Source organism: Coturnix japonica, chromosome 1, assembly GCF_054131305.1.
Source record: "Coturnix japonica strain WE chromosome 1, WE-NBRP24, whole genome shotgun sequence".
In the NCBI taxonomy this organism is placed as follows: domain Eukaryota; kingdom Metazoa; phylum Chordata; class Aves; order Galliformes; family Phasianidae; genus Coturnix; species Coturnix japonica.
The window spans coordinates 66,405,987-66,430,948 of NC_140663.1; the positions used below are offsets into that span (position 1 = coordinate 66,405,987).

The following is a 24,962-nucleotide window of genomic DNA, read 5'->3' on the forward strand; positions in this document are numbered from 1 at the left end:
ATACACAGCAATATTTCTTATAAAATTTATAACAATAATCCAAATAATCACATATTTTAAGTGGTTCATTCAAACAACTGCCTAAATTAGGAGGAGCTAAAAGCCATCCTGCAGCATGAGAACTATGACTTAGTTGTTGTTACTGAAACATGGCAGGACTGTTCCCATGACTGGAGTGCTGCAATAGATGGCTATATGCTCTTCAGAAGGGACAGGCAAAGAAGGAGAGCTGATGGCATGGCTCTCTATGTTACAGAGTGTTTTGATGTTACTGAGCTTGGGGCTGGGAATAAGGTTGAGTCTATATGGGCAAGAATCAAGAGGGAGAGCCAACAATGCTGACATTATGGAAGAAGACTGCTATAGGTTACCTAATCAGGCTGAAAAGATGGATGAGGCATTCTATGAGCAGCTGACAGAAGTAGTGAGATCACTAGCCCTCATTCTCACAGAGAAGTTCAACTTTTCTGATATATGCTGGAAATACAATACAGTGCAGAAGAAGTCATCTAAGATGTTTCTTGAGTGCACCTGGAAGACAACTTCCTGATGCAGCCTATCAGGGGAGGTGCCCTGCTCTAGCAGGTCACAGGCCTGCTCTTCACAAACAAAGGATTGGTAGGAGATGTGGAGGTCAAGAGCTGCCTTGGGCAGAGCATCCATGAAATGGTTCTCTACTCTTGGTAATGTCAGGAGAGGGGTCAACAAAACTACTACCTTGGACTTCTGGAGGTTAGACTTTAAATAGTTCAGGACATTAGTAGGGAGGTTCCTTTGGGATTTAGTCTTGAAGGGTAAGTGGGTTCAGTGTTGCTGGACACCTGTCAAACAGGAAATCTTAGAGGTGCAGAAGCAGGCTGTTCCCCTGCACCATAGGATGAACCAGCAGAGAAGAAAACTGGTGAAGATGAACAGAGAACTTCTTCCGAGACTCCAGGAGAACAAGTCTACCTCCTGTGGAGGATAGGACAGGCAACTCAAGAAGAGTACAAGGAAGTTGCAAGGATACGTAGGAAGAAAATCAGGCAAAAACCAAACTTGAACTTAACCTGGTCACTCTAGTAAAAGACAACAAAAAAATTTTTTTTACAAATCTCTTAACATTAAGTGGAGCACTAAGGAGAATCTCAAATGGATGCTGTGGGGAATGTGACCACTGAATAAGGAAGAGGTTGAGGTTCTCAATGCCTTCTTTAAATTCATTTTTAAAAGTCATACCAGCTATCTTCAGAGTACACCTACCCCCGGTCTGGAAGCCTGGGATGTTAGAAATACATTTCCAAAATGCAACACTGTTTTGGGAAGGAAAAAACAAAAACAAAAAACAAAAACAAACAAAAAACACATTTGTAGAATAGAGTGGAAGACTTACAGGTTACTTTATAAAACACTTACCTACCCTTCCAGGGTAAACATGTAAAGAGGCATTTCCTTACAAATTTACTTAAAATAGCTCTGAGTTGAGCAGACATTCTAATGGAAAACACCTGTGGAATTAGCAGTGAAATTCACCTTGGGGTTATACTTAATTACGAGTACGTTAAATTTATTTTTGTGGATTTGGTATTTTCTAATATTAAACTTATTATTCAGGGCATTTATGGATTTTTTTCCCTCCCTCATCAACTCAAAGTTGAAACGAGAGATGAATTTCATTAACAAGATGATTTTTATTATTCTTGACTGACTGCACAGATGACAAATCTGTTACTTCGCATTTGTTTTAAAGAGTGACACAATAGAAAAATATATGCAAATTTAAATCAGATACATACATTAAATCAAAGTTTATTATGTCAGTTAAAACCTTTATAATTCATTGATATCAGTTAAGAATCATAGATAAATTCTCTAAGGAGTGTTTATTAAAGACCACTTCTAACTTTAAAACACCTACAACCAAACTACAGTAAACTGTAAGCAAGATTAGAGTTTCTAGCCTAACAAGTGCCACTATTTAAGTCTGACTTCTAGGTTAGATATGAAGACACTGTATTTCAATTTGTCATAAAAGACCAGATTCCATTTGTATATATCTTGCTCTGAAAGTAGTGCATCCAATTTATTTCCATGGAAATTGTAGCAGATATTAACAGCATGATAACACTGATAGAGCAGACTCACAGCTACAAAACATTGTTTCTCAACATAGTTGCCACCATTAGCCATGCATTTGCACCAGTGATGAACAAAATTCTGCATGCTCCTCTCGTAAAAATCTGCACCATCAGAAGTGACCCAGTGTTGCTGTCACCACTGCCAGAACACACTACCCACTACCTCACTTTGCTAACATCCACATTTGGTCTCCATAAGTGTTCAGTGTTGACTAATGTCAATAGATGTCACTTTTTCCTGCATGGAAGAATTCAGTGGCACACTTTTGATTCATATGAACTTCAACATCAGATTTATTTTGCCAGACCGACCCTCTGCTTCCATTTCTCACACAGCAACAAAATGTAGCGGAATATTGGTGGGAAAGTTCAACCTGTACTGTCATACCACCAAAATCTGCCTGTGATGACATGGGCCAGTATAAGAAAACAGAAGGCATTACATTCAGTGCAGATTTTTTTTTTTTTTTAATTTTTCTTTTACATTTTTTTTTTTTAAACTGAAATGCATCTTCACCTATTATATTACATAAGTTATATCAAGAAAGAAAGAAAGAAAGAAAGAAAGAAAGAAAGAAAGAAAGAAAGAAAGAAAGAAAGAAAGAAAGAAAGAAAGAAAGAAAGAAAGAAAGAAAGAAGAGTAACTGGAAATAGACAAAGCAGCTTGAAGTAGCATGAATTCATTTTCCCCCGACACTGGTCTTGTGTCCAGAAAACACATATTGCACAGTTAGCACAGATACAACATGAAACTTGCTATTTTCCACTTTATTTTTGATGGTGCTGTATCCCATTGAAGAATTCATCCTTAACACAGAGTCACAGAATCTCCTTGAAAGCTGTGACTCTTAAAATGATATTGACAGTGATACTAACTCATTTGATATAAATTAATGCACTACTCTGAAATTAACAAAGCAAACACAGCTATGTAGGTTTTTTGTTGTTTGTTTTTTTTTTTTAAGAATCTAAACAATTCCTTATACTAAGCATAATCTTCAAGTAGAAAATACATGAAGCTGTGGTTAGCAAATGTTTACATGCATTCCCTGTTCTGACAGCAAACCCAGAAACTTCTGTTATCACCCTACTGACAGACTTAGAGAAAAGCAATAATAAAAAGACAAGCAATTAATGTATGTGTGAATAGACTTTCAAGCTGTTATTTTAAATATAACTGAAAAGAAAGCTACAGTAAAAACATATCTGGAACTAGCTGTTAAATTAGGGCAACTAGACTCTTACCTAAGATTATAAAATAATCATAGAATCATATCACAGAACCATAGAATGGCTTGGGTTGGAAGTGACCTCAAAGATTATCAATTTCCAAAAATCCAAAAATGAACTTTCAATACAATTTATGGATTTCTAGGCATTGAAAAGGTCACTGTCTTTTAAGTCCTATCTGTGTGTCAAATTTGAGACCTCCTGGTAATTGTACTTGTTAACTGCCCATTCTCCAACAAACAAACCTAAAAAACCATTTGAGTAACAGTGATTTGTCTCCTGTCTGTGGGCTAATGAGTTCATTCGAAATAGTGTCCATATGAGAGCAACCATTTCTATTCCAATTTTTCTAAGAACATTATGATGAATACCTATTTATGGAGTCTTATGTTTGGAAAAAGTACCTAACCTGTCTAGACCATAAGACTGTCTATAAAGCTTTAAAGTGGAAACTGAGGAAAGGTTTTTCCTTTCTTTATCAAGAAGGATCAGAAAATAGGAAAAAAGTCTAAATATGCCTGAATTTTCAATCTAATTATCCATTATTCCAGAAAAATACCATATAATTCTCTGAAACTACAGAAATAGAAATTGATGAAGGTACAGCTACATATTATCTGAAGGTAGGAAAAAAAAACTGGGAATATAGTGGGTGCATTAGTCCCCATTATGCATTAGTAGAATACATAAGATTTCAGACATTGTTTCTAACAGGTTAAGTTTGCTAGACTAAACATACATATAATACATATATTAGCACATTATGGAGAGATACTCAGTCAGCTCTAAAATCCTTTAACTCACATACCACTTTTTTTAACCAGATTGGTCACCTATCTGTCCTCCTTTCTTACAAAGCTATCATTTGCATCTACTTATTCCTTGGTTGGAGAGTTACTGAGCACAGAGTGCAAAATTCTGATGTGTAAAAGGTCTAAAGAGTAAAACTGTAGTGGAACATGAAGATCTGTAAAGCATAAGACACTGTTTTCCAACAAAAGAAAAGACATATCTTTCTGAAAAGGGATATTCCAAATTGGAGAGATACATGTACTATCACTTCTAACCCATTCTCCAGAAAGCAGCAAGAACAGCAGCTTAAAGCAAAGTAAAAACTTGAAACAAAAGGCATTCAAAAATAGGTTACATTTTCCACCCTGAAAGAAGTTTTCTAGGCAATGGTTCCAAATGAAAATTGTTTGATGTAGACTCAAATATAAATACAGAGGTCCTGTGGTTTTTCTTGAAGGAGAAAAAGAAATTTTAAAAAATCTTTTTTTTTTTTTTTTTTTTTCCTGAAATGTGAGTCACAGAACACATTGTAAACAGATTTAATCATGACAGCAAGTAGTCAAAGTTTTTTGTTATTTTTATATGTTAAATTTATTTCTGAAGTCATGACATCTTTCTTTAAGGCATATGTATATATTGAAGGGAGACACGGTATATATTATGATAAATACGTGGCGTGAATGAAATCACAGAATCAATCACAGAATTGTAAGGGTTGGAATTGGTCTCTAGAGATCGAGTCCAACCTCCCTGCCAAAGCAGGCATAACTTGTTTTACAGCTAAAATGCTATATTAATTAATAACTAAATCCAATTTAGTACAGTAATAAGCATTACATAGTCCCGTTAACCCTACATTGCAGCTTTAAAGAAAAAAGGAAAATAGAGTCTCACTTCTACTGGAATGCTTTTTAAAAATGTCAGTAGTTCCTTTCTTATTCCTGTACAGTTTCATGGAAAAGGATGTGAGCAAAGGATTTCATCCAATAGTGTTATAATTATTTTACTATAATTCGTAGGTATCCAGTTTATATTTCCGCAGATTGGTTATTTTACTTACTACTACTATTACATAAACTATGAATAGCAGCTAACAAATTTATGTCCACTGAGCTTGGTGATCTTTACTGGTGCATAGTTATTCTGTGATTCTATTTGGGCAAATCATCAAGTTTGGAAAGATCATTCAGTCCAACCATTGATCACCATGCTCACTAAACCTGCCACATTTATTCTTTTTTAAAGCCTCCAGGGATAGCAACTCCAATGCTTTCCTGGGCAGCCTGTTCTAACACCTTACCACTCTTACTGAGTATCCAACTATCCAATCTGAGCAGTTCAATTATGGAAGGTAACCACTGAAAAACAACATCACAGCACAAAGGTAATGTTAAGATCCAAACATTATGAGAACAAAAAGGTTATGCAGAATACAATTAAATTCATAAAATCACTGAATTGCTTGGATTAGAAGGAACACCAGGGTTCATCAAGATCCAACTCCCCTGCCACAGGTAGAGCCACCAACCTCCAGATCTGGTACAAGACCAAGTTGCCCAGGGCTCCACCTAACGTAGTCTTGAACACCTATAGAGATGGGGCACCCACAGCCTCTTTGGGTGGCCTGTTCCAGCACCTCACCAGTCTCTCTGTGAAGAACTTCCTCCTGACATCCAGTCTAAATAATTCCTCCTTGAGCTGAAAAACTATTCCCTCCTGTTCTATCACTATCTACCTGAGAAAAAGTTGATTCCCCTCCTTTTTATAACCCCCCTTTAAATACTTGAAAGCCACAGTGATTTCTCCTCACAGCCTTCTCTTTTCCAGGTTGATCAAGCCCAGCTCCCCCAGAATTTTTTCCTAGGGAAGGTGCTCCAACCCTCCGATCATCTTCATGGCCCTCCTTTGGACCATCTCCAACAGAAAATGAGATGTGGATCTGTACTGGGGGGCTGCAGACATAGTACTCCAGATGAGGCCTCCTGAGGGCAGAGTAGAGAGGGACAATCACCTCCTTGTCCCTGCTGGTGAACCCTCTTCTAACAGAGCCCAGGATACCATTGGTCCTCAGAGTTCTAAGCACACTGGCTCATGTTTGGTTTTTCATCCACCAAAACCCCCATGTCCCTCTCTGTAGGGCTACTCTCAAGGATTTCTTCTCCCAGTCTATACATGTATCTGGGATTACTCTGACCCAAGTACAAGACCTTGTACTTTGCTATGCTGAGCCTCATTAGGTTCACACAGGCCCATCTTTTGAGTTTGTTGTGGTCTCTCTGGATGGTATCCCTTCCTTTTCACGTGTCAAGCAAACATGCACCTTTACATATTTTTTAATCTGAGGAAAATAAATTCACACACTAAAGAAATGATGCTTGGAATCCTCCTTAACATCTTTCTGAAAAATACATTAAGTATATTAAGGCATGATCTTCTGTATTTCTAATCTATACTAGAAGTGAATGAGCAGTTTTTCTCATAAAAAAACTAACAAAGTTTTTCAACTCATGAAACTGCATTCTAGTGAGTAGTTTATAAAAACAAAATCATCCAAAAATAACAACATAGCAATAGTAAGACTATCTGTCATCTCCAATATAAAAAACACTTTTCTGCCTTCATTACATAGGACAAAGAACAAGCCTGACCCTCAAAATCTGGGAAAAATCATTTACAGAAACAGTTAGCAAACACTTAAGAAATAACAACCTACTGGACTGGGCTTTTTAAGAATTCAGTGACTCAAATTTGTTCATCTATTTTAATAAGAAACCTTAGCCCACTAAATTCTACTTTTATTTCAATCTCACAAAGGGATCTCACGGTAAGAAGAAATAATTCATGTTGTGGGAAAAAGCCCTTTATAGATATTTGAGAGAGACATGACAAAATTAGAGAGCTATAACTGAAGGACTTTGTAAAGTTAGCAAAATATGTCTATTGCTACCTATTCAAAGCATTATCAAAACACTAATAATAGTTTTCTGCTCCTGTAAAAAGGCTAGCTAAATTTACCAGCATATTCTCTCATACTTTTCTTCACTTCTGCTATTCTAAGAGTAAATCAAACATCAAGATCATAATCATAACTAGTTTCTTACATTGTCCTTACTATCAGTGGCATCTGAGTGTTTGGCAAGGCAAGGTGGAAAATCTGTCTAAAAAATTCCAACATCTGTTACATATTTCCACTTCCTCAAATTATAATTTATTATTGTATGGTTGAACTGTATCTTTTTTGCCAGTTTCTGGGCCAAGTGGCTAACAAAGCAGCAAAATGTTTTTAAGAGGAAGCTCAGAAACCAGCAAAACATTACTAAAAAGAGAATTTAAAACAATGACAATACGGAGGAAAATTGCAATAGTGGTAATAAAACTAAGCTTAATACACAATTTAACAGCGTGAAAAAAATCTGAATAACCTGATGCACATTGGAGGCTGATATTAATGCAAGACAATAGTATCAAGCTTCAAATCTTTTGCTATAACTTTGTTACTGTTTATAAATAGAGTAAGAAGCTATTCAGTCATCTGAATAGCACACTGAAAGCACTTTTCTCAGAAAGACTGCATAGTAATAAAGAGTATTATAATAGCCCCCAAACCACCCTAAGAATAGAGAGATGAAAGACATAAAAACATGAATGAAAAGTGTCCATTAGCTCTTCTGTTTTTGTGATTCAGTTCATTTTGCAGACTGTTTGAGTTATTCACAATTACCCCATTGCACCAGGAAAAGGAAGACAAAATGGACTCCTAAAATGTAGGCTTTATAAACAGCAAGTTGTTCGCTAATGGAGGATAGTAGAAATGTGGAAAATATTTTTTAAACAATAGCTGTCAGAAAAATAATAAAGGAGAAAATCACACAACTTTACTTTTTTTTTTTTTTTTTTTCACTATTGGCAAGAATAGATGACTAATTCATAATAAGAAGTGAAGATTCTGTTACATAACCAAAAGTCAGAGAGTAAAAATCACACTAAAGAGCTGCTTTCATCTGAAACTTTGTAATCCAAAGAAGATCTGAAAACTTGAGTTAGCAAATGCAATATCCAAATAAGATTTTTTTGTTGAGACTGACAGTCTCTTGTCTAAATTAAGAGAGGAAAGAGACTGAAAAAAAAGTCACCTTTTAACTACCTTGAGATAGTGGGCAGATTCAAATAAAGTTGAAAGTCTAGTAAAGATTTTCATTTTTCAAAAAGGAAAGATGTATTTTTGCACCTTTGGATTATTTTTTTTTTTAACTTAGAAATGTATATATCAAGCAATATTAAATACAGCATTATATAAACATGCTGTGGAATATAAGTAGATATAAAAATGAAATAATACAAAATGATACCTTGAAACTATGAAACTATATTGCGGAACCAAATAAACTTCTTACTGGTATATAAATGTTAATTTTCTGTATGACATTGCCATGGTTTTATGATTTTTGTTATTGGTATTCCACATCATGATATCACATAGAGCACTAGGAGTTAAAGAATTAATGCTCCAGTTCTGTGGTATAGTTCTGGGTATACCTGCCACAGAAGAGAAGGAGAATTACATACTCCAGAGGACGTTTTGTTTCCATTGTCCTTTAAGAGGAAAAGATAAAACTCTCTGCAGGTCATTAGGTGTCCCTTTTTACCCTTTCTGCTTATCTCCGCAGCATGTGCTCCTTAGCTGTCTTGCCTTCAGCATCAGAGTGAGGCCTTTGGTTTTTGGACACTCTTTCATTTTATTTATTAGCTTCAATTACAACTATATTGCATTATATTGTGTTATCTTGCATTCTGATATCTTGCATTCTGATATCTTATTAAGTAAATTAGCTTTTCTCCTTAGATCGTTTCTGCTGTTTTGTTTTTAGGCCAGTCTCCCTTCCCCTTTTGCCCTTCATCCTTTCCTAGAGCGTGGGTCCCCCCCCCCATACCATTAGTCACAAAAGCAGGCTGAAACAGTCAGTATACGGACATGTATATTTCTTATATTTAGCATCTTAGGACTTGTTCATAGGGGCTATTGCTAATCTTCACAGATGACCATGCAAAACATAAAATGCATCCCCCAAATACTAAGAAGGCAAGGAATTTATTACATTCCAGCAGCTCATTACCATTAGCACATCAATTATCTGCTGCTCTTGTGAGCACCCACATACTTTAAAAAACAGAGTTGTAGAAATTGATAATTCTAACCAAACTTTCAGCATCTTCTTCAAACTGAAGATAAATCACCATTGTCAAGCAAGCCCCATCCACCTCATCCCCTGCCAAAATATTTCATAAGCCATCAAACTAATATTCGTAAACCTACAAACAGGACTGTTCACAGAGAAACTACTTATCTTAAATGTTGTCCTATCTACAAATGAAACTTCTGTTTTACAGCTTTGCAAAAAGATATATAAAAATATATATTAAATATATCGTAGAATAGCTCAAGTTCAAAGAAACCTTATTTAATCCCAAAACACAGAACCCCATAGAATTGTAGGGGTTGGAAGGAACCTCCAGAGATCATCAAATCCAACCCCACTGCCAAAGCAGGTTCCCTACATTAGGTCACACAGGTAAGCATCGAGGCAGGTCTTGAACATCTACAGAGGAGACTCTACAACCATCCTGGGCAGCCTGTTCCAGTGTTCCATCACCCTCATCATAAAGAAGTTCTTGCACACATTCACGTGGAACTTCCTATGCTCCAGTTTCTGCCCCTTTCCCCTTGTCCTGTCTCCACACACTGCTGAAAAGTCTGGCCTTGCCATTTTGCGATTTAAAATCATCAAAATAATTATCCTATTCAGGTTTTTTTTTTTCCTAAAATATCATTAATGGACCACACAAAACTATCAATTTCTCGCAGAGATCTCTTTGGAGTGTTCCATTTTCAGTGGTTTCTGCTTTTTCAAAAAGTAGCCTACTCTGATCAGTTTTTTCAGTACATATTTTTGTAGCGCACATGAGTTCAAACACAAGATCAAAATTGGTGTTCATTTTCAGGAGACAAAGTCAAATGCATGCCTCAGAAAAATATGAAATTTGTGCTTTTCCCACTTAAGTTGAAGTATGCTTGCCAATGACATTTCCTCTGTAATCTTCAAACACTATACGTATACAAATGACATGCACTGCTTTCCTAAATGTTTATTATCTCCCCAGACTGCTTCCTGGCATAAAGAAGTTACCATCACAAATCTTAAAATTCCATGAGAATATTTGCTTTGCTGTTTGATATATATATCTGAGAGCAAATTCCCTTGGAAAATAAACAGCAACGCTAGAGACTACACCTCAGGAAGAACCCACCACAGTGTTTATCAGTGAATTTGAGGGAACTGGTTCTTTCAGCACATTCCAGCATGGGATTTAAAGAGAGGACCCAAAACCTCCACACCTAAGGAATGTATGATAAAGGATAAGTGACTGATATTAATGGACTAAGAAAAAGGATAGCTGCATAACTACCCAGCATCTATTGACAGTAACTGGATAGTAAGTGATGCTGACAATTCTTTTCAGTGAGAGACAGTTTAGTACAGTCAGGGAGTGCACTGATCAAATTAACTCAGGCAGAATTTTTAACAACAGTGAAAACTATCCAGGAGATTTTGAAAAAGTTAACATTCAAAATCTGAGGCTTTCCCAGACTCAGAGAAGAAAGAATACTATATAACACACATGTAGGAACTTCAAGCAAATGAAACTAAATTAGAAAACACACTAGGACTTTCTGACTTTAGAACCTGTGGAGAAAACACCCATAAGAAGGACCACAACAGAAAATGGCAAGAGTATTTTACCCTGAAGAAGTTTTTGCAATTTTAGCAAGATCTTAAAATGAAGACCTATGGAAACAGAATCAGAAGAGGAGTGCAGTAAAGTAGACAGCTGAAGCAAGATTCAGAACCAAGGATAATTTTTGTTGATGAGCTGATGGTTCCCTCCTGGAGAAGGTGATGATGATGGTAGATCCAGCTAGTCAGTATGCTGAAAAGTCTTGCATGTCAAAATCAAAGATGAATTTGTATAGGAGGAAACAGAGATATAACTAGACCTTTCATATCTTTTTCTAGCCTGGAACATACAATAATATAGAGTTATCAGCAGCAGTTATCATCAGTACTTCTCCAGACAAACAACACACATCTCCAGCTCATGCATTCTGATAAAAGACAGCTTTAAAATCTGAAACTGAAATAAACTGAAGTGAGACAATCTTGATGTTATGGAACTGGAAATAAAACAGCAGAAAATTTAAGAGGGAATTAAATTTGCTTGAAATTTGAAAGCCAGTTTTGCTTTTAAGACAAGAATGTTAAAGGAAGCCAGAAAAAGAAGTTGTGCTTGTGTACAGAATATACTTGCATTATGTGATTAACGCTATAGCAAAAAAATATTCTTTGAAGTGATATGGATACTCATAATTTACATATAAAGATGTAGATATAAAGATGTCTATGCCATAACACAGAATGCTAAACAACTTGGTGTATAATCATAAGTAATCATTTCAGTAATCTTCAATAAAGTGTTAGAACAAAATCATTTGAACAGAAGGAAATAATAAAACAGAGAAGTATACATTTAAAAACTGATCTATTAACAAATAAAAACACAGTAAACATTTGTTAGAACTCTTTCAACAGATTTATTTTCAGAATAAATTCTAGTTCTACCAGAGAGCACTCTCTGCACCTTTGTCTGCTTGATTAGGCTTCAAAATTCCAGTCACGTGTAACAAATATAGATGGCAAACTTCGACTCAGGTGAATGACGTTACTTGTAAGTTTGTGAACAAAATGTAAACCTTTACAGAGATCCAAGAGTAAAATGCATTTAATGCAGACAATATTTGAACTGTGAACTGGGCATCATGTCTTACATATACTGTAACTCTTATGTTGCTGGGTTCTACTGAAACCAACCAACCAAACTCCAACACCAATTAACACCTATCCCACTTGGATTCCCTCAATAAATTTGAACATCATGAACATTTCTGTCCCTGCCTTCAGTTTTGAGATGCAAATGTAACAGATTACGGGAGCAGTACTTTTGCTGTTTTTGAATCTGTTCTGAGCAGACTAAAATGTTATAAAATACTTTCAAAGAATTATCATGCACTTAGTATTTTTAAGCAACTGTGTTTATTGTTATGCAGAGGACACAAAAGGAAAAACTGGTCATCCTCTTTGCTCCAAGTGGCATATTTTTTTCAAACAAAAAAGATAAAACAAAAAGACAATCATAGAAGGTTTTGTAAATGCACATACATACCTGAGCATCAAGAAGCTCTTGACATTTGTAAGAATGTTTTTCAATTGCTAGTATATACTGTTTCTCAGCAGATGCTTCTTGCTGTTGAACTGTACACTGTAGCAACGACTGCAAAAAAGAAATAAAAAATAATTATATATATACATGTATATATGTGTATATATATACAGGGATGTATATTATTAACTGCAAGTCAGCTAGTACTTCTGTATAACCAGAACACAGAATGCTGTTATACATTTTGGAATGTGCAACTATTAAAGTACCTTTCTATGTAACACTATCTTGTTTTCAGTCAGGACTGAAATTTTTTTGGATCTCAGATTTCTTATACATAGGCTGCTTAAAAGAGAGCAGCACACAGAAGATAGAGAGGGCAAGTATTTCTGTTAAATGTATTCAGAATAGTGAGACCACACAAGAAGAGAAGCATATGAAACCTGCTGAAGAAAAAATAAAAAAAAAGCCAGACATATTTCAATGGCTGACAGAACTCCACATCCTCTCGGCACAGTGTAAGATTCCATGGGCCAAGCATGATCTTTGCAACCACAAATCAAATAAAAGCAGATGGAAATTCTGTGTAATTTTAAACATAAAAGAACACCCCCCAGGAAGCACACACTCATATGTGCAGCAGTGGAAGTCAAAGTACAAACACATTAACTAAAAGGTAATAACATTAGGAACTCTCTGTGTGCGCACCTGTGTGCATATGCATTTGTATTCACGTGCTCTTAACTTTACAGAATTTCCAGCATCTGAATGCAAAATTACAAATATTTCATATATATGGAAAAGCAAATCATCATTTGAAAGAACTGCACTCTGACTTTTTTTTTTTCTATTTTTACTCAGTATTTACTCATGTGCTACCCAAGTTTTTTTCCCTTAATATTATAAAATATTAATATCACTTTCTTAATGTTCATTGGGGTACTAATATACAGTAAAGGAAGCTATTTCTGACTGATAATCAATATAGAGGCTTAGCTGAAATTAATGGCATAAGTTAAAGAAGACATAGGTGCTACAGAAAACAGATCTTTGGCCCAAATGCAGACAAACAAAAAGAAAAAAATATATATGTATTTCAAACGATTTTTACTTTAGAGATATATTTACTTCACAGAATATAAAACACACTTTAAAGATACTTTGAAATGTTTTCTCAAGAAACTCAAAGCCAATAAAAACATGTTATCCTCAAAAACCTTGACAATTTTTTTAGTCTATATTTCTACTGATTAGCCTCTGATGCCAAAATCATGTCCTTCAGGACATCAGAAATACTATAGTACCTTTCAGCAAAAGTTCAGAAAGATCTAAAAGGCAACAAATGGTAGATTATGCCTGACACACATTTTGATTAAAGTGTAAAACAACATTAATGGATATTTGCAGTGGACTTTAGTGCTAGTCCTAAGTTTACTTTCATGAAAGCAAATTTCTTTCCAGCTACATTCAGTTTTTGTATTGGTATAAATTCAGGCATCACAAAAACGTAGCTCTGTATAGGAAACTTTATATGTTAAATCCTGCTATGTATAAACTGGAATTGCCATGTATAACTGGGAAAACTAAGTCTGTACTTTACTTGTAGATTTTTGAGTTATTTTTTCCCCTAAACTGCTATGACGATAATTATTTTATATAAATGACTTGAAAGACGAAAAAGGAATAAAATTCTGATTACATGTAAAACAGTAACAGAATGGCCATTAGGATGCAATGCCATTTCTCAATTAATTCTTATTCATGCCGAAGGTTGGTACTGTGTAAACCTGACTGATAATAATTTTGCCATACCAAGAACTTAGGGTTTTTCAGAGGAAAAAAGTTATCCGTTATATGATATAAAGAGTTTGTTAAGATTTCCTAAAATCATAGAATCAGAGTCATAGAATCATAGAATTACTCAGGTTGGAAAAGACCTCTAAGATTATCAAATCCAACCTCAGCCTAACCATAGTACCCTAAATCTAACAACCCTCTGCTAAATCATATCTCTGAGTAGTTTTTTTACTATTATTTTCTGCACAAAGAATTCCACATTTATGAACTATAGCTTCCCGTTTCTCTCATCTACATTAGTAATAGAGTTCAAACAGCAACTAAGAATTGCATGTCTTTGACTGTTTCACTAGTGCATGCCCTTGGGAATTCTTTTCTACTTCTACATACTGTGTAATGAAATTTCTTGATCCTGTGTAGCAATGGTCATCTTGTGACTCTTTTTAGAGAAAGTGTTGACTTCAGATTTTTAGGATCTTAATCAATTAGTTCATGCAAGTCCAACCTTTTGGCTTGCCTAGGCCACAAAGGCTGCTGTGAAAGTAATGCCTCCTAATTGTTTACATAGAAACAACAACAGATAAATGAGCACAATCACGCTATTTAATAGACTAAATTCTCAGCTACAAAATACTATTTTTCAACAGTTATCACCATTAGCTACGAATTTTCACCAGTGATGAACAAGAGCCTGCATGCTCTGCTCATAAAAATATGGAACAGCAGGAATGCCTTGCTGCAACCACAGCTGAAATGTACCACCCGCCATCTCACGGTGTTCATAACCACTCCATAAATGTTCAGCAAGCATCAGTGAATGTCAATGGGTGCCATTTTTTCCCGTGTGGAGTAATTCAATTCCATTCCTTTGCTTCATTATGCACTTCTGTGTCAAATGTCATTTTATAAGACTCTCTTTCTGCTGCCATCTGTTGCACAACAACAAAATGTAAACATATATTGGCAGGAAGGCCCAATGCCTAGTGCCATGTCACCAACATCCACCTCTGGCATTGTGAGCTGACATCATAAAATAGGAGGCACTACATTCAGAGCAGCCCCCATAACACATATAGGACATAGGATATGACAAGGGCAAAGTGCACTGCTAATCCATGTTACAGTAAATAATTTTATGTGTTTCGATACATTGGCTAAACTCAATCTTGGGTACAGTGAAAAATATTCAGCCTTACTTCCTGTTTTCATAAAAGAATTGGAGACTACATTTCAAGACTGCTGAAAATAGCTTTTTTTTTTTTTTCTTGGTTAAATTTGCAACTCCGTTTTCAGTCAATATAAATACAGTACAAATATACTGCAATTTTTCAAATGGAATGTACAGAGTTAAAGCCACATATTCAACTCAAAAAATCTGACCAGGTCTCTCTACTAGACTTTTATAAGATTAATCTTACTAGAGAAAGATACCTCTCACTTCACAATCATACCTTATTCATGTCATTGCTTTCTGGCAGTACACATATTTGTGAACAATTATTTTCAAAGATGAAACAAAGGAAGAACATTTCACTAAAAATCTCTGATGAACACCTTCAGAACTAAGAATTGCAACTACCTCCATCTACCAAGACTGACGTGTTAGTTTCACAAAAATGAGATCAAATATCCCAGTCGTTTTATGCTTTTGTTGCCTTCTTGTTCTTATATGTAAATAAAAAAATAAATAAGAATAATGTATTTTTGTTGCTTAAATACATTAACTACATTATATATTTTATATGCAGCCCAGGTGAGCCAAAAGGTTCGATACCTATGGTTTAAAGGGACTGTCATAGCTTCAGCAACTGCTTAAAAAACTTCTGTTTTAAAATTCAAACAGAAAACCTAACTTAAGAATAAATGGCATTTGCAACAGAAATAGTTATGATCCTAAGTATATCATCATGATTTGAACTGGTGGCTCTCTAGTAATGAAAGGCAGAGTTTACAAGGCTTACATAATGAATCATCAAGGTGTTACTAACTATATCAAAATAAGAATAGTAACATCTTTCCTCAGACTCCTAAAAAGAAAAATATCACCAGAGTTCCAAGTCATCAGGCTAATGTATTATTGGCTTTTTCATATTTCCTTCTTCCCAATATCATATTACATTTTTTACCATGACTGAAACGGACAAAAAAATTTGAAAAAGAAAATGAAGAGATATAATCTACGCTGACATTATTTTAAAAGGTTTGTTCGATGCATATTTCACCTAAAGTGAAATGAAAAATGCCTGGGGAAATGAGACAGCAGTGGACATGATTAGCTTCTCTTAGAAATGGTAACTTTAGAAGCTTTTTTCAGAATAGGTTCCCTTTTGACTAAATTAGTAGAAATTGTATTGGTGAAGACAGACACATTTCTACAAATAGTTTGGTTTCAGTATTGACTACAACACTACTATCTATTACTAGCAAAGATATTAAAAGGAAAATTTTTGTCAGTTGTTGCAAAAATGTCTGGTGATTGGAATTGCTCTAATACATAGACCTCTCTCAAGAAGTTATTCCTAAAAGCATCATCAGGTACCCTACACAGTGGTCCTTTCTCAAGCTCAGAATGTCTTTGGCCTAACATAAGCTTAGATAACATAAGGAAGAGAAGCTACAAGCCCTGCAAAATCTAATTTAAACAAGAGACTGGATCGATGGGCCAAAGTTAATGGCATGAGTTTCAATAGGGCCAAGTGTCAGGTCCTGCATTTTGGTCACAACAACCCCAAGCAACCCTACAGGCTTGGGGAGGAGTGGCTGGAAAGCTGCCTGACAGAAAGGAACCTTAGTGTGCTGATAGACAGTCAGCTGAATATGAGCCAGCAGTGTGCCCAGGCAGCCAAAATGGCCAATGGCATCCTGGCTTGTATCAATAATGTTGTGGTGAACAGGACTAGGGAAGTCATCCTGCCCCTGTACTCGGCATTGGTGAGGCCTCACCTCAAGTACTGTGTTCAGTTTTGGGCACCTCAGCACAGGAAAGACATGGAAGTACTGGAGCAGGCCCAGAGAAGGGCAAAGAGGCTTGTGAAGGGCTTGGAGAATCAGCCCTATGAGGAGAGGATGAGGGAGCTGGGGCTGTTTAGTCTGGGGAAAAGGAGGCTGAGGGGAGACCTTATTGCTCTCTTAAGTATCTGAAAGGTGCTTACAGCGAGAGTAGGGAAGGTCTCTTCTCACTGGTGACAAGTGACAGGACGAGGTGAAATGACCTCAAGTTGTGCTAGGGTAAGTTTAGATTGGATGTTAGGAAACGCTTCTTTGCAGAAAGGGTAGTTAAGTACTGGAATAGGCTCCCCAGGGAGGTGGTTGAATCGCCATCCCTGGATGTGTTTAAGAGCCGTTTGGATGTGGTGCTCAGGGATATGATTTAGCAGAGGGTTGTTAGAGTTAGGGTACTATGGTTAGGCTGCAGTTGGACTTGATGATCTTCAAGATCTTTTCCAACCTGGGTAATTCTACGGGGAAAAAAAGTTTTTGCATAGCATTTAGTTCCAGATTTTGCAGCAGACATGGCAACCAGTATAGATGGCTATCCTGGAGCTGCAGGTCTTGATACTTCCAGACAGATAAACACTTTGCAAGTAAGATTTTCATATTTTCTGAAAACAAACAAGCTGGCCTAACCTCCCCAACACTGCAGGTTTCTTGACCAGCGGACCTTAGACTCTTAACTTTCAGCTTACTACTTGAATAAAACGATAGCCTTGGTTCCATTCCTTCTTACTTTGCCCATTACAAACCAAACCTAATGAACAACATCATTAGTTTGGTTTTCTCTGCTGACAGCTGCCTTATGTTTCCGTTCTCATTCTCTGCAACAACTCTATTTTCCATTTCCTATAATCATTTTTTTTTTCCAGTCAGACCTTGTTTACCTCTATTAAGTCTAATTAGAACCCTCAGTTTTGTGCATTTCTTACTAGTATGTTTTCATAGCAGTACAAAATATACCAATTTATCCTGCGCAATAATGTCCTATTCCTGTATCTTACTGGCTCAGCGCAAATAGGAACAACATGAAAGGAGTTACAGATTCAGCCTTATTTTATCCCAAATTCCTCCTCATGCTGTGAACATAAATATGATATTAAAAAAAAAACCTACTCAATTGCTCTGTGAAGTTACAGTTAGTAGTTTGTCAAGGCAAAGGAGATGCAAAATGTAGATGGGCACTAAATAATCAAAATCAAACTTTAATACAACTAAGTATTTTTGTTTCACTCCAGAATTAACTTTCACTACTGAGAATGGCTAACACAGTTTATCTGAAGTTTCCCTTTTAACTGAAGTGCAGAGAGAGAAAACACACTACATAAAAATTTCAGGCTAAGCAGTCTATAGTGGAAACAACTAACTAAACAGTATTATAATGAAAGAGGCTGAGCAACCAAAACTAATTATTGAAGAAGACAGTCTGGAGTGCGTATTTATTATATAGTATGCCACTGGAAAATATGTTATCTTAACTCACTTACCTTGAACTCTTCAACAATAATACTCAAGGCTTCATGTCCAGCTTTTCTCATATCTTCTAACTCTTGCTTATGCTTTTCCTATAGAAAAACATGGAAAGATTATATGCAGTATAAGTACATAATATTAATTAAGAGAGTAAATGACAACTATTTTCCTCATTTTTGCAGTCTTTCATGAAAAAGCATATACTTATTGAATTTTTAATTATTATATATGTACTCAAAATGCAATTTGTTCCTAAAGTTAAACTTTATTTATTTTCCTCTGGTACCCTCCCGATTATTCTGAATAGTTCTGTTGTTGTTGCTTGTTTTGTTTCTCTTATTTTTCTCATTTCTTGATGCACTTGTGGATGGCTGGACTTCTGAAGCACTGTTAGTAAATAAAAACACTACTGTATCTTTAAAATGTTGCAGAAATTTTATTTACCGACTACATTATTAACCCATTTTTACTCTTTTACTATCAGCTTTCACAGAACAGCAATACCTTTTCCTCATATCACTCTTTTTATAATGTATGGAAACATTGTTTTTTCTGTTGCCTCCACATAAAACCACCTGCATGTGGTTTACAATATGTCTGCACTGTGAATACTTCATTAGACTCTCATCAGCATTTCACAATTCCAATGAGCAGCATCATCTTTTCAAATAATCAGTTGATTAAAAATATGAAAAACTTTCCCCTCCTTCCTCATTATGTTTCAGTGATCTGTTTTTAAATCGGTTAATACAGAAGATCACAAATGTATTAAATCAGCTTTGAAAACTGGTACAGAAAACAGAATAATCTCACAAATCATATCTTGCTTATACAGAACTTGCACTGCATGCCTACTGTGTTTGGAGGAATTTAAGCTGAAGTTAAGCTGAAGTTAATACAATTTTATTGTGGTTTAACCTGACAGGCAGCTAAACACCACACAGCCGTTTGTTCACTCTTCCCCAGGTAAGACGGGAAACAAAACTCATGGGTTGGAATCAAAACTATTTACTTAGACCGAAAAGAAAAATGAAAACAAAACCACAACTATAGATGCACAGGCACCTCACCTGCCAACTGATGCTCAGCTAACAAAATAAGTGCCTGCCAACCAACAACCCACTTGCAAAGCAGCGTCTCGCCACTCACTGATCAATGTCCAGCCAAACCCTGAGCAGCACTCTACCCCCCAAACAATTCCTCACAGTTTGACAGCCTTTCTGCATGACATCGCATGACATGGAATTGCCTAACTCAGGCCAGCAGTCTTGCTGCCTGATGCCATGTCATTGTGGCAGCTGCTGTTCTACCAAGCGGTTTGGTTGAGCCTTCTGCACATTCAGCAGCAACAGCATATTGATGTGCTATTAACAGATTCTCATCAGAAACCAGGACAACATCCACTGTAACATTTACATCATGCTCAGGTCCTACACCTTCCCACGTGTGCTGATTAATCAAATGGGCATCAATCCAATAGTCTGTGGGCAAGCCTTTTAAGCTGTCCATAGAGTTCATGTAGTCCATGACTATTGTAACAGTCCCTCAGGGCAGGACAGAGTTACTGCATGTTGAAGCCAGCTATAGTTTCAAGAAAGGGGTCAGAAACCATTTTTCAATCTAGTTGATTCTTTCTGTACTACTATTGGTTGCTGGCTGTTCTCAATAAACATCAAATTCCTTTAACAAACAACAGTTAGCATGCAATAGGTACTGTCTGAGTTGAAACCAGGAAGAGGGGAGAAAGCACTGCCATGTCAATTCAAATTACGGTAAATAATTCTATGCATTTTGATATGTTGGCTAAACACAGACCTGGGCACAGGAAAAAATATGTAGTCTTTTCTGTTTTGATAAAGGAATTTGAGAACAGGTTTAAAGATTGCTGAAAAAATCATCATTTTTCTTTTCTTGTATATTTGTGACTCCATTTTCCATTGACATGAATACATTACTGGTGAATTTTCAAATGGAACATACAGAACTGCAATCAGAGATTCAACTCAAAGAAAAATCTGATCACGTCTCTCTTCTAGACATTATAATACCTATCTGATCAGAGAAAAACATCCCTTACTAAATTTTTTTCAAGGGTGAAGGACAGGGAGAGGAGAATTTCAACAAAAATCTCTGATCAAAAAATACCTTGAGAACTCAACAAGAAATGCACTGAACCACTGAACCTGATGCATTAGTTTGACAAAAACGAAGTTAAATATCCCATTAGTTTTATGTTTTAGCTTCTCTAGTTTTAAATGCTTCCATAAAAATACAAGTAAATAATAATAAAAAAAGTTTTGTTAGTTATACAGTTCAATACTATCATATATTTTATATGAGGCTCAAGATGATTCCTCTTCACTGATGGTTGGACAAGCATGCCTTTCCTCAGTGTAGATATAACCCAGACTGCATTGCCCAGTGTGTTTTCTTGTTCGCTGTAACAGGCTTTGCATCCTCTATCTCTAACTTCAAAACCTTGAATCAAACTTGATCTAACTTGAGTCTCCCCTGGTGCTTTCTGCCAGAGGCTCCAAGTGGGGCCATTCTCCCCAGCTGCACTGCAGCACACATTTTTCACATCTTGTCCTGTCTGGACTGGCCCAAGGAATGCTGCATGAACTATCTCCTGTTAAATTTGTTCAAAGACTTGTTGTAGCTCAGGACTCCATGTAAAATTATTCTTCTTCTGGGTCACTTGATAGAGATGGTCTACAATCAAACTGTAATGCAGAATGCATATTCTCCAAAAACCCACAAGTGCCAAGTACAGGGGCAGGATAGTTTGGGTTGGAAGAAATCTTTAAGATCAACTAGTTCCAAACCCCCTGCTACAGGCAGGGACACCTCCCCTAAACCAGGTTGCTCAAATCCCTATCCAGCCTGGCCTTAAACACTCTGGGCAACCTGTTCCGGTGTCTCACTACACTTACTCACAGTAAAGAATTTCTTCCTAATATCTAGTCTAAATCTACTCTCTTTCAGGTTATAATCATTTCCCCTCATCCTGACACTATATTCCATTATATTAAGTCCCACCACAGTTTTCTTGTAGGCCTCCTTCAGATACTGGAAGGCTGCTGCAAGGTCCTGCAGGAGACTTCTCCAAGCTGAAAAGCCCCAACTCTCTCAGCTTGTCCTCATAGCGGAGGTGCTCCAGTCCTCTGATCATCTTTGTGGCCATTCTCTAGACCTGCTCCAACTACTCCATGTCTTTCTTGTGTTGTGGACTTCAGCACTGGATGCAGTACTCCAGGCAGGGACTCACAAGACAGAGTAGAGGGGCAGAAGCATCTCCCTTAACCGTCACGCTTCTCTTGATGCAACCCAGAATACGGTTGGCCTTCTGGGCTGTAAGTACACACTGCCAGCTGATGTTGAGTCTTTATCAACTGACACTCTCAAATCCTTCTCCTCAGGGCTGATCTCAAACCACTCTCCAGTCAATCTGTGCTTGGCATTGCCCCAACCCAGGTAAAGAACCTTGTTTTTTGGCCTCATTGAATTTGTGAGGTTGGCATAGTTCCACCTCTCAAGCCTGTCCAGGTCCTTCTGGATAGCATCCCATCCTTCTAGTGTGTCAAGTGCACTGCTTGGCTTGGTGTCATCTGCAAAACCTGTTGAGGGTGCATTCAGTCCCACTGTCCACGTCACCTAAGAAGATATTAAATAGCACTTGTCCCAGCACTGACCTCTGAGGATCCATTGGATCAACCAGATGAATATATGCTCAACTGACTTACAGTTTAAGTCTTTTTTGTGTATCTCACAGCTCACTGTGAGCTGATGAACTCTGACTCTTCCTGCTCCTGTCCCTGTGATGTCCCTGACTCATCCTCATCTTTTTCATCCATACTCATTTTAATAGTAGCTTCTGTCCTTACTAAAAAAGTTGACTTTTGTTGACATTTTTTTCTCTTGTGTGTAGGAGTGGTTGATACTGGCACAGATTGATTCTCTGATTGCACTGCAAGGTCTGTTGCAGGGGTTGGAACAATCACATGGCCTGTTGCAGGGCCTGGAGAAATTGCATAGCCTGTTGCAGAGCCATCAAATCTAGAGATTTCTTGCTCTTTAGGTGCTAAATAGTGTTGAACAGGGCTTGATAGCCACGGTCCAAGTCCCACCAGGCTGCAGTGATTTGTGCTCTTTAGGATTGCCAAGGTAACAGCACAAGTTTCCAAATATTTCACTTGATTCTCAGGATTCTGAAGCTGCTCAGAGGTTAAGTTCCAAAACTCTGGGGAAGCCCACTATTTGAGGTATCTGCTCATACCATTCAGCACTCCCTGCCACCCACAACTATCCAGCCTCAGGGCTAATCCTTTTGTATGATCAAAAATATGTAAATAAATAAAAGAAAGCAAAACATGTTCAATTACAAAAGCCATACATTACCATTAAAAACAAATTACTCAGTCTATAACTCCATTAAATTTGATTAGAAAATTCTGCTAAGCCATTTGGTTCCATCTTAGCAAAACGAGTCTGAAATCATGGTCATACATACTAATTATTGACACAAATGTAATTAGATTCAGATTAACTTGAACAGAATTTCTTTTTGCAAAGCCCTGAAAGAACAAATGAAATGAAGCAGAAAAGCTGAAGATGGAAACATTTTGAAGTTTAAATAATTCCTACTTCCAGTAACACATCAACATCTGTATACATCTGTATACATCTTAATTGCACTGACATACAGACATCATAAACTAGCTCAACTCAGACGTTTCATGTAAAAAGGGCTGAGCTAGTCATATTTTTACAACACAATACTACAGAATTGGTATAAAGGAAAAAAAAAGATTTAATTCTGCAAGTAAAATTTAAATTAGTTCACTGTGAGTAGTGAACAAAAAAGAAAAAAAGAAAGACGTAACTACTATAGTAGCATAAGGCTGCAGTGTGACCAGTTCTTCACTAGGAGAGTGGTTAGGCCCTGGAACAGGCTGCTCAGGGAGGTTATGGATGCCCCGTCCTTGGAGGTGTTCAAGGTCAGGTTGGAGTGGGCTCTGGGCAACCTGATCTAGGTAAATGTGGAAGTCTGGTGGCCCTGCCAGGCAGGGGGGTTGGTGCTTCATGATCCTTGAGGTCCCTTCCAACCTCGGTCATTCCGTGATTTTGTGATTTATCTTTTATTTATAATGGATTACCACAAACCTCTAGCAAATATACTATGATTAAAAGGCAAATATTTACATCAAAAACAAGCTATTACAGAAATTATCAGGAAGCAAATATATGTGTGTAGTAGATATTGAGGGACTAGAACTAAATAATAGTCACAGCAACCAGATTTAAAAAGGGAATTAGTTATAATTAGTTATAATAAAAAACAGCAAATATAGATAAGTATAACAAATTAATCAAGTTATCATGTACTTCATTATAAAGTTACTGGTATTATAACAAGTATACTTGTGACAGATTATATTTGTCAAAACTACTTATGATAGATTATTCAGATATAAATAATAAATATAAATTTAATAGAACTACTGGTACCAACTGCATCAAACATCCAACTAATCCCAGATATGTGTGTGGGGGGAAGGTGTAAGTGTGCAATGACAAAAACAACTTCAAAAGGGGCCTAAGGAAGCCAAAGCAGCAACACCAACATATACTTAAATGAATGTGAAGATCCCATTTAACACATTTTAAGAGTACTGACCTTCTTTAAATACTCCCTAAAGTAAAGGAAATAACAGGAAAGAACTAATAGTAAGAAATTAGCTTTGCTTCATTCAGATGTATCAGCCAATGTCTATGACAGCTTGAAGAGAGAATTATTTATCAGAAGTAAACTGATGTACTTATAGGACCAGGTGGCCCACCTAGTGGATTAGGGAAAGACCAAGGACATAGTCTGCCTAGAATTTAGTAAAACATTTGACAGTGTATTCCACAGCATTCTCCTGGAGCACATGATTTGAACAGGGGCACACTTTGCTGGATAAAAACATGCTGGACACCCAGGCCCAGAGATTGGTGGTGAATCCAGCTAATATCAGCTGTCAGCTGGTCTCTAGGGGTGTTCCTCAGCGGGGAGTACTGGGGCCAGTCCTCTTTAACACCTTTATTGATGATCTGGAGGAGGGGATTGAGTGCACCCTCAGTAAGTTTACTGATGACAGCAAGTTGGGAGGAAGTGTTGATCTGCTGAAGGGTAGGATGGCCCTGCAGAGAGATCTGGACAGAGCACTGCATGGAGTTATTGTGGCCAAAGTGCAGGACCCGGCACTTGGCCTTGTTGAACCTCATCCCATTAACCTCAGCCCAGTG

At 36.8% G+C, this 24,962-nt stretch overlaps 1 protein-coding gene across 8 annotated transcripts in view; it reads right to left on the minus strand.

The window, feature by feature from the left end:
- CCDC91 (coiled-coil domain containing 91) overlaps positions 1 to 24,962 on the minus strand; it is a 170,444-nt gene that overhangs the window by 101,899 nt on the left and 43,583 nt on the right. For 7 of the 8 annotated variants that reach the window (XR_001557089.3, XM_085522459.1, XM_085522433.1 and 4 more), the window contains 2 exons: positions 18,689 to 18,766; positions 12,417 to 12,524 (listed from right to left, as the gene is read on the minus strand). Coding sequence is in view for 7 of the 8 variants with exons in the window: in XM_085522459.1 (XP_085378585.1) it covers positions 12,417 to 12,524; positions 18,689 to 18,766 (186 nt within the window). In the remaining variant the exon portion in view is untranslated. Of the gene's footprint in view, positions 1 to 12,416; positions 12,525 to 13,503; positions 15,140 to 18,688; positions 18,767 to 24,962 lie in introns of those variants that run through there. The other variant, XM_085522470.1, reaches the window with a different exon arrangement.